Genomic DNA, 10,442 nt, shown 5'->3' on the forward strand with positions numbered 1-10,442 from the left:
CATAATGTGGGTCAGGTGCTCTCTCCATATGTAGATATTAAAGCTTTGGACGCCATCTACTGGACAAACAGAAACGTCCTTGATGTTGCAGATTCCATAATCCATAATTTAACATTTGTGCGTGGTGAAATCCCCATGACATCATCCGTGTGCGAAATCAGCAGTTCACGAGGTCAACATTTCCCCTACTCTCAGTTGCATCTACGTGCTTATATCCCATCTCTCGCGCTCTCTTTTTTTCTTTTTTTTTTTGGGCATCACGACAAAGTGACAGATGGAGTCCTGCGACAAGGTCACGTTGCAAAACGCACGACTCAGCAGCCCTCTCTGCATGTTCCACATTCAAAAATAACTCGTATATAAAACACAGTAAAAAGCCACATAATCTCGCGGGGCTGATAAACTACTTTGTATATTTTTCTAAAGCGTCTCCTCCACTTTATGCAACGACTACAGGAGTATTTGGAAATCCTCTTTACGCGCCAAAAAGCGCATCATCACTCGCAGCGTCCTCGCCTTGACAACCGGCCTGCATCACAGTAATCCACTGGTGTTTATTTTTAGATGCTCTCAGCCGCGATGCGTGCTACTCTCGTTCAACACACACCAATGTTCCTCCGGTCAATAATTCATATGTAGGCCTGCAGCAGCACAGAGTCACAGAGCAGGCTGCAACAACTCCGACACAGGACGCCACAACTCCGAGACACAGGACGCCAAAAAACGAGCGATGAGCAAAAACACTGCGAGGCAGCAAAATATGCAGCAAAACGACAAACAGGCCACATCTATGAGGTGAGGTGATCTATTTATGTTTTATTCATGGAAACATCGCAATTGTGGTTGTGCCGTCATGAAGAAAACACAAAATACTGGTTGGTGACCTGCTTTTATTTTTGCAAAATGTCCTTTATTTGTATGGAATTATCTGACCTGTATACAGTTGAAAGATTTTTTTCTTTTTGAGGGGGTGGATACGTCTACAAAATGTGTGATCAGGTTTACTCCTGCAAGGGTTTCATGCTGATTTTAGAACTATAGGCTTACAAAATCAACTATTTGATTATCTTTGTGGGAAGGTAAGCTGTTCTAACTCAGGGAACACAAACATTTCATTTTACCCGTTATTTATTTTGCTAAGCCTTTTTATTTGGCCTTGTGTTTATTTTATACTTCGTCTTAATGCCTCTACATGTCTAATGTAGATTATGGCACAGTTGCCTTGATGATGAAAGTGTAAACTTGACGTCCAGGAAGCACTTCGGCCCTCAGAGAGCTCAGACACGGGTCTCTCTCACCACAGAGTACCAGGTAAGGTTCCTTCCCCCCACGCTGCACCAAGACCATCGTATGTTGCTCAATACAGAGAGACCCTTACCCTCCACTGAAGGGGACGAGGGCCAAAATGACCACTTGGAGATATCTAAAGTTTCTGTCTGGACACATCTTAGTGGAACTAAGCTGGAACTCTCACGTTATGTTCCTGGTGGGTGAGGCAGATTGATGCCAATGTCTCCCCACCTGTGAGGGCCAATTGACCAATGATGCAGTGCATCTGGCTCTTTGCCCACCTGGGTGCCTCATGTCCAGGCTGCCCGAGGTGTGGTGGTGAAAGTCACTCTGGGAAATGTAGGAAACTAGAGTTGAGCAAGACGCAGCGTTTGGCAGCAATTTGGTTGGCACATTATTCACAGAGCATATTGGGAGAATTTGGGGGATTGGACGCGTTTTGAAACTCTTACCTGTATAAATAATAAAAGGCAAATTCACATGTGTTTCAGATCAATCTACGTGACCGACAAATGGACAAAACAACCATCTGTGCCACCGGAAGGCCACCGGAGATGCATCAGCATCGCACACAATCCTATGCGCTTTGAAGCGAACCAGATGGCATCCAAGGTGGACTACACATCAGTGTACAAAAGTAAGCAATGTGACCATCAGTAGAGTCGTTCTTTGCGGGAATATAAAACAAGAAATATACACACACCCCCGATTCAAATTCACTCTCGCTGTCTCTTATTTTCAGATGATTTCCAAGCATGGAAAGTGAAGAGGCGCCTGCCATATAAGCTAACCGACAGCTTGACGGTCAACCAAGGATTAGTTGTCACAGACCATCCCTCCAAAAGTCGCTTCCAGAAAAATTCTGTTCAAGTTGCAGCCAACTCTAAACCAGTCCCACAACCTTTTGAAAGCGTCACCAGCTACAGATCTGACTACGTCACCCATCCGGTGCAGCCCACGCGCCGGCAGAAGCCTGTGTACCACGCCAAAGGTCTGCTATCTCAGCCTGCTGTGTCTTTGAAGCCAAAGGTGGCTCGGGCGGTAAACCAGGACATTTTTGACGAAGCCAGTGCATTGTTTCGGGAGTTCAAGACCTGGTCCCTTGAAAACAAGTTCCACGGCAAAGGCAAAGCCAAAGAATCAAGTCCACCGGCAGACCACTGCAACTTCCTCTCCACAACGCGTGCAGACTGCACGGAACACAAGTGCCAGCGTGCCAAACCAGTCCTGCCATCGAAGCAAACCGGAGAGACGAGCAAGGAGCGCTTTTGGGGAACGACGACCATGAAGGAGGATTACAAATCTTGGGACATGCCGCAGCGCTTCCCCTCCGTCCGTAAAGAGCTGGACTGGCCCGAGAAAACTACCTTTTCACTGTGCACGCCTAAGCCTGCTGAGGGCCGCAAAACAACTCGAAAGCCATTTCGCCATCACCCCAAATCGAATGAAAAAGCATCCAGCTGCAATGCCACCAAGAGAACTCACCGTCCTGCTGAGGATGGAGCACTTTCCAACTTGGAACGCAGCTCCCCTGGGACTCAAGAGTCCAGGATGAACTGGACCAGCTCTTTGGACAGAGGACTGACTTTGGCCGATGGTCGAATTTGTGAGGAGCCCCAAATAGTCAGCCGCATGGTTTCTAGCAGAAGCTAAGCTTCCCCAGAGACCAGGCTGATGACAACAATAAAAGCCATAAATGCAACTGAGATTACGTAACGGCAGCTATTTTTATACCACTAAGCAGCTCACTGATACTCCTCAGCACAACTCATTTTGAGTGTTATGTAATCTACTTAATTGAAGGCTTAATATTCCATTTGGGAAACAAGTTTGCACAAGTTAGACAGCTAGATGTGGTCTATCACAGCAATGACTGAATGGTGTGTAAATAAAACAGTGACCAGTTTAACTTTCCATCTTGGATGAACACTCCGTCCAAACTACAGTAACTTATGGTAATAGTTGAGAGTTCCTTTTACACACAAACTACATAGACAACAGTGTTATAAATACCAAAACAATAAATGCTGTAATAATCAAAGAATAGCATTTTATTCAAAAACAAAAAGGCAAATATCCTCAAAAGGAAATGCCGTGACTTGGACACGTCTTTACCGGGAGAACTCTCCAATCATATTCATATCATACACAGAATCTTTCTGTTAGCAATTAAAAATAACAAAATGTTGCCAAACTGTCTATATGCGTAGCAGCTCCAGTGCAAACAAACAAATGAGGGGACATTTTAACTAGTTACACATTCAGTTCTCTTCCAGTTAGCTATGCATTAACATCAACTGTCCCCTTTCCAATCACATCATGTAAAGTCCACACAGTTAAACATGTACGGCTGTCAGCAGCTGTCAGTCTTCTTGGAAACGGATGTGCTTATGGGCCTCTCTGGCCCGGGCGAGGATGATTTTTTCGGCTTTGGATATGAGCTGAAGTGTGAAAAGAAAATAAGAAATTAGATGCGACAGAAAATAAAAAGAGAGGCAGCACTGCTTTAACGGTGGAATATGAGTGTATACGACAACATTATTCCAGATATTAATACAAATCCATTAATGGATTCAGGATAAATAATAAATAAGCTAAAATATGCATCATAACCCTGTCCGTTTTGAATATTACCACATGAAACCTTGTCAATCTTGAGCTCACCTTCTCTGTGCCTCTCTTCTTTTCCCTCGGGCGGTTGAGCTTGACTTGGCGGTCCACTAGGATCTTCTGCCAGTACCGTTGTTCATGGTCCCCTTTAAAAGTCATTGAATGGAGATTTATTAAAGCCAATATCATTACCCGCGGCTCAAAAATGCAATCAACAATTGATAAGAAACCTTTGAAAACACAGAACTGAAGACGAGCTGATGGGCGCCGTCCCGATAAATTATTTTCACCATAATCAATTATTTAAATAAAAACCAGCTCAGTCATCCGAGTCCTCTTCTCAACCGGAGAGGATTAGCGATGCATGTGCCGTGTGGGTGCTTTTCATGACGCTAACTTATGCGTCCTCGCCTCCTCTCGAGGACATCGCTCCCCCTCCGCCATCACGGAGGATCTTTCAATCCCTTGATATGCAACCTCGAGGAGACGATGAGCGAGGAGGCTTCCCGAAGGAGCTGAGAGCGAGGAAACACCGGCGTATCCTTCTGCTGAAGTCTATTCAGCCATGATGACTTTTGAACTCACGAGTGGTCGTTAGTTATGAGGATCAAACTTTCTGCTCCTTTATGACATTTCACCTTGATGTTACTTGTGTTGTTATCGTTGAATATAAGCTACTTCCTGTTCAACTGCTTTAATTGTGACGTGGTGTTTACATTAATTAGTCATATAGATAGACAGAAGTGTAATGTCTCTTTATTTGTATGGTGCTTTTCATAAGAACATCTGTAGTGCTTCACACAATAAAATACATAAAGGCATCTCTGTGCGTTCATGTCTCCCACATTGAATCGACATTGCTGTAAAGTGACGACTCCGAGGCCTCACTCTGTTAACTGCCTGGATATCCCGTGGGCGAGACTAAGACACGAGTCACAACAGCGACGCGTCATGAAAAGCATCCTGGGAGCTATGCACAAATAACTGCACCTTGAACGAAGGGGGAAATAAAAAAATATATACCTGCGAGGATCTCGACCTTCCAGCTGTGCTCTTTCTGCAGCTCTGCTCTGGCGTCGCTGACGGCTTTCGCGTCTTCAGGGGTGTGAAAGCGGATGTGACCCTCGGTGTCTCCGTCCAAGGTGTCAATGTAAGCTACTGGGGATATTTTGCACAGAGCATCCTACATAAAATCCAAAAAAAAAAAAAAAACACAAACTTTGGTTAATAATCGTACAGACCTATGTTGAGATTCAATTGTCTTGTGCACAAATGCCTCACTTGGTAAAGGTGAACATGTGTGAATAACTTTACCTTGACTCACACAGCAAAGTTTGTTGGTGATCATAACTTTCCTGAATATCAAAATATAGACGATATGGATGATTTCCAGAAGGGCTGACGAGTTACATTGTACCTTGAGGAACTTCCTCGCTGGCAGCGGCTTGCCGTCTGTAATCTTCATGATGACACCGCTGGTGAACTGAGGGCCTTGGGTCGTCTCTTTCTCACTTTTCGTACTCTTCTCAACTAGAAGACAGAAAACCAACATTATTGCATTGTACCAGTTTTGGTGAAAATTATGAAATGGTTGTAAAGAAAACGTATCTTTCCCACAAGAAACAGATTTTTTTTTTTCTCAGACAATTTCATTGTACTTAATTTCAGCATCCACTTTTTGCTTCGTTTCATATCTTTTGGTTTTAAAAACATATCAAAATGGGTTCACGAAGGTAATCGGAGACAGAACTGCGTCTCACCATCTTGAGGATCCCGGTCCGTCTCCATGAGACTCTTGTGCTCCTTGTGATCGATCTTATTGATGCACTTCTTCAAGGACTTCATGCTGCGCTTCTGCAACGTCAGATACTCGTCCTTCAACTCGAGCCACTCTTTCCTAATGCGGCCAAAAGATCATCATTAGCGTGTTTAAGTTAATGTGCTTCTGTCGGCGGTTTCACTTATTAATTCATTCCTGTTGACACATGAGGAAGAATGGAAGAGGGATCTTACTTGGACAGAACCCGGAGTGGGATGACTTCTTCCCCTATCTTCAGTTTTTCCTTGTGTTTCTTTTTCCTCTTCCTCTTTGCTTTAACTGCTGAATCATCTCGGTTTTCTTTCCCTTCTTCAACACCTCTCTCCGTGTCACTTTTAGTGGGTGTATCTAAAAAAGGGGAATAACACAGTTAACACAACAACTAACTCGTGGTTTCACTGCTGTAAAATCTCATCATACATCATCTATTTTCAGGAAGTAAAAGGAAAAGCAAAGAGAGAGGAAGGGGGAAAGTAAAGACGTTTGTATCTTGACTTGTTTTTTCCTCTTTATTGTTTCCGTCTTAAGGACCGGCAGATACTGTGTTCACTTACGAGGCTTAGTTAAATCTTTCTCCTTCTCTCCAGCTTCACTTTCACTCATCCTCCTCATCTTAGATGGCACATCACTTTCGGATCCCTCTGCCGTCTGGGACCGTCGTCTTTTTTTCTCCGACAGTTTGTCCGGGGTCTTCAGAGTGGCGGCGACATCCGATTCAAAATCCCCCGCCGCCGAGCGCTTCCTCTTTAGCTCAGACGGTTCTGCTTCCCTCTCTCGCTCTTTGGATTCTTCAGCAGAAGTCTGTAGTGTGGCGCCTTCTTTCTTTCTCTTCCTCTTCCTCTTTTTCTTGTCCTCTTCTTCGCCTGTCGCACACGGATGTCAAGACATGCGGATCAATACAAATTGCATTAAAAACCCTTTTCTTGATATTATGCCTCAGATTTCTAATGAGTCAGGGTTTTTTCGGTTTATGGGCGGTAGAAAGAAGAAGTGATGTGAATGAATTGATTGTATTTCATTGTACCTGATGGTGGATTGTCGGCTGGTAGAGGGATGGGCTTCCCACTTTTCGTCTTGGGGAAAATCCCTGGCTTCCGGAGAGCATCTTCAGGGGGGTTGTTCAGCATCTGTTTCAAAAGGTCAATAATGTCCGTGAGTTTTTTTTCCTGCCAAAATCAAACACGGGGCTGACCGACTCATCACATATTTTAGGAAACAATGACATTTTATTGATTGTGTTGAAGGTATCACCTCTATGGCTTTCTGTGCTTGTCCCTCCGTCTCAAACTCGATAAAGGCGAAGCCCTTGGGGTCGCCAGTGGTCTTGTATCTCGGGATGCTAACGTAAACAACATTCCCGCATTTAGTGAACACTCTCTCTATCCAGCTGTGCGTCACATCTTTGGGCAAGAGTTCCTTGTGAAAAAAAGAAAAGTATTATCTTATGATCCAACAGTTTTGTTAATACCAGCAGGCAGAGAACGCTTGTCAAAATAACCAGCACGAGTATGACAAGAGCTCAGTGTAAGGTGTATTTCCTCTGCATAAAACTATTTTTTTACCACATAGACTGTGCGATCGTCGACATCATTCGGTACATCTCCAATGGGAAGCTGACGCCTTACTTTATCTCCCTCTAGGTTAACCTGAAACAAAACAGTAGCACATGTGTTCATCGCATTCATTGGACATTAGTTTGGAGCCATGCACAAACAAAAAACATTAACAAGACATCCTAAAAAAAGAAAATACACATCATAGTTACCTCAACTACAGATGAATTTTTTATCGCTCTGGCAATCAGCTTGGTGTCACTTGTCAGCTTCTTCATTCGATTGAAGCTAGCCAACACAGATATATCAACATCTAAAAACAAATTACATATTTGGTACAACATTTCAGACTAAATCCAATGTTTTCGTGTTATTACATGCACTAAATGATTCAATATGAATGTAGTGTAATATCGATTGCTCCTTACATCCATCCTCTGACTCATCGATGAGTTTTTTAAGAAAACGGTCCTTATGAAGGTTGAAGTCTCCGAACCAGAAGTCCACTTGCCTCTTCACATCACCCAGCAGCTGTTTCACACGCGACCTCTTCTTTTTTTCAGTCTCCTTGTTCTTACTGCTGGATTCTGCGTGCGCAGCTTCCCTCTCTGTGTCAATCATCCTGCGGGTGAGACTGTAACACAGATCAGCAACATGCACACGTAACGCGACTTAAGTTTTGGGTCTGCTTAGCTAGCCAATTGTGTGTTAGCTATCGCTAGCAGTTGTATGTCAGTTCGCGGGTAGCGACATTTTTTAAATGGTATCGTCGTGCCCACTCCATTTCAAAACACGTCAACCCCTCACGTAGCATTGAACTGCCTTACTAATTACGAAAACTCACCTTATTTGAGATGAGGAAACTGCATGCACAAAAACCGGGTTAGCTCGCTGGCTAACGTCATATGAACGACTTACTTCGTTCAGCGAGATGTCGCAGAATATATTCGTCAGATCAGAATCGGGTAAACAGTTTAAACAACTTCCGGTGAGCAGTTTAAACAACTTCCGGTGAAGTAGTCCAAAATAAAATGTAACAAATGCATTTGAAGTTTCAACATTTTATTGACGGTTGTACACAAGTTACAATGAATCTGATAAGATTAAAAATATATATATAATATTTCATACACACAGGAGTAGTGCATTTCAAATTTAAATATAATTTGTTAAATAAATAGAAAACATGATAATACATAGTACTAGAAATAAAGTGTCCCATTAATAAACATTTTTAAATAGGTATTTTAGTAATGATCTAATCGTCTAAAAACTGTTTCACTTGCATGTGACATTGTTTGTGCTTTTATTTTGAAGAGCGCCCCCCCCAAAAAAAAGTGTATAAAAAAAAGAGCATCATCGCAGAAATAGTGAGAAACACAAATTAATAGTATTGTTTGAGTCTTGCAGCTCGTGGCCGGTTAGCTCAGTTGGTTAGAGCGTGGTGCTAATAACGCCAAGGTCGCGGGTTCGATACCCGTACTGGCCATGTAGTTTTCTTTAACCCGCCAATTGCCTTCCACCTTCAATTAGTGTTACGCAAAGCATTCAACATAAAATATTCTTCTGTATGTTCTAGCTTATAACTGGAAGCAGGTGTAGTCCTTTTACTGTATGTGGCTCAATATCCTGTCAAACCTTTTGAGCTTTTTGCTCATGTCATCCTCAGTGCAGCACTCAATCCTGTGCTTGATGAGCTGTGATAGTTGCTTGTAGAAAGTCTTCGCCCACTGGGTCTCTAAGCAGTGGACCGGTATGTTGCACACTTTGTGGAGTACCGCCACTAACTTCTCGTTGCTGCTGACCTCGCACCTTTTGAAGACCCATTCGCCCCACGCTCCCCACATTTCATCATCTGTGAAGCTCACAGTTATGCTTTCTTGGGTGCAAAACGACTCTGTATCTGTGTTAGTCAGGTCATTCCATATGGCTCTGTATGAAGAGGGAATGAAAAGAAGCGTAAGAAAATGGATATTGTTGAAATATGTATTAGAATGATTTGTTGAAACAAGTCACACTCACACAACTTTTTTCAGAGGGTTTGGGGTCAAGTCACTGAGTGACAGCAGACCTTTGTAGCTCACTCGGTTTCCCTCCATCCTGTGAAGGCACGTAGGTATGAGTAACATGTCCTGAATCATCTATTGAATGTTTTACACGTGAATAAATCTGCAAACCAAATATGTTTACAAATATGAAACTATACTCAGCATCTTTATCCCTTATGAGATGATAATTTTTGACAGAAAATGGCCATAACATTTTTGTATGTAACCAGTTAGCTACCCAATAGCAAGAAATAATCGGAGACTCCAGATACAGAACATTTAATTGGAATATATATGTTGTTTTGTTGCTTTAATGTACAGCTGTTATACTGAGCTGGAGTGCAGTTAACCAAACAGTGAGTTTACTGCATGGTGATTAATGAAAACAGTTGGCAAAAATAATCTAACAGTATTTTCTTCACAATTTCACCCTTGTCAGCTTTTGGTGATCCATGATTCAGACAAGCACAATTCTGGAAAGACTTTCATTTCCCCAAAAATATGATAATGTGGCATATCGTGACTCTTACCACAGCTCTTGAAGGTTTTTTTTCACCCGAATGGCACTAGAAAGAGTCAGTAGTTCATCATCACCGATGTCTGACCATCCAAGACTAAAATGAGAAGTGTGAAACATGTCTGGGTGAACATGTCTGGGTGATTCTCAAATAATGATTGCTTAGATACATATTGGTTTTCTTAGTATTGACAAAAGCCTGTAAAATGAATTGTCATCTTACCCGAGGTGGGTTATACTTTCTGACACTTGCAGCACATCCGCAATGACTTGAGCTGTTTTTATATCGATTTTGTTTTCTCCAAGCCTTAAAAATGAAAAAGTGGAATTAGTTAGCATAAACCAAATTATATACTCCTCAACATGGTTCTTGATGCGTGCAGAGCGATATGCATTACCCAGATGGAACTGCAAAGATTGAACAATAAGTCAGAGAAGGAGACACTGCAAACCACATTTTACGAGGAACTCACCAAAGTCTGTTACATCTGAGCAGCAGGTGCTGAATGTCTCTAAGTGCCTCACAGCTTACTCCTGTCCCTGTCAAATCCAGCTCTGCTATTTGGCCCTTTGTGAGGTTCAGGAAGTACTTGATGGCATTGTAA

The 10,442-nt window shown here is 42.7% G+C and overlaps 1 protein-coding gene and 1 non-coding gene across 3 annotated transcripts; one reads left to right on the top strand and one right to left on the bottom strand.

The window, feature by feature from the left end:
* Positions 1 to 3,315: 3,315 nt before the first annotated feature.
* Positions 3,316 to 8,246, bottom strand: larp7 (La ribonucleoprotein 7, transcriptional regulator). Of its 2 annotated transcripts, XM_076112356.1 has the most exons (13): positions 8,117 to 8,246; positions 7,701 to 7,906; positions 7,485 to 7,585; positions 7,282 to 7,365; positions 6,971 to 7,135; positions 6,744 to 6,846; positions 6,274 to 6,582; positions 5,914 to 6,067; positions 5,661 to 5,797; positions 5,318 to 5,430; positions 4,924 to 5,083; positions 3,955 to 4,046; positions 3,316 to 3,731 (listed from the first exon to the last, which is right to left on the bottom strand). In XM_076112356.1, the coding sequence occupies exons 2-13, from the start codon at positions 7,891 to 7,893 to the stop codon at positions 3,654 to 3,656; spliced, it is 1,689 nt and encodes a 562-aa protein (XP_075968471.1). In that variant the 5' UTR covers positions 7,894 to 7,906; positions 8,117 to 8,246; the 3' UTR covers positions 3,316 to 3,653. The 2 variants fall into 2 exon arrangements, with proteins under 2 accessions (XP_075968471.1, XP_075968472.1); XM_076112357.1 differs by lacking the exon at positions 8,117 to 8,246 and having other exon boundaries at positions 7,485 to 7,560; positions 7,701 to 7,841.
* Positions 8,247 to 8,687: 441 nt separating this feature from the next.
* Positions 8,688 to 8,761, top strand: trnai-aau (transfer RNA isoleucine (anticodon AAU)). The gene has a single exon. It is a non-coding gene; the product is annotated as a tRNA-Ile (tRNA).
* The last annotated feature ends 1,681 nt before the right edge of the window (positions 8,762 to 10,442 follow it).

This window comes from Anarhichas minor, unplaced genomic scaffold (genome assembly GCF_050575085.1).
Source record: "Anarhichas minor isolate MPS153535 unplaced genomic scaffold, ASM5057508v1 ptg000049l, whole genome shotgun sequence".
In the NCBI taxonomy this organism is placed as follows: domain Eukaryota; kingdom Metazoa; phylum Chordata; class Actinopteri; order Perciformes; family Anarhichadidae; genus Anarhichas; species Anarhichas minor.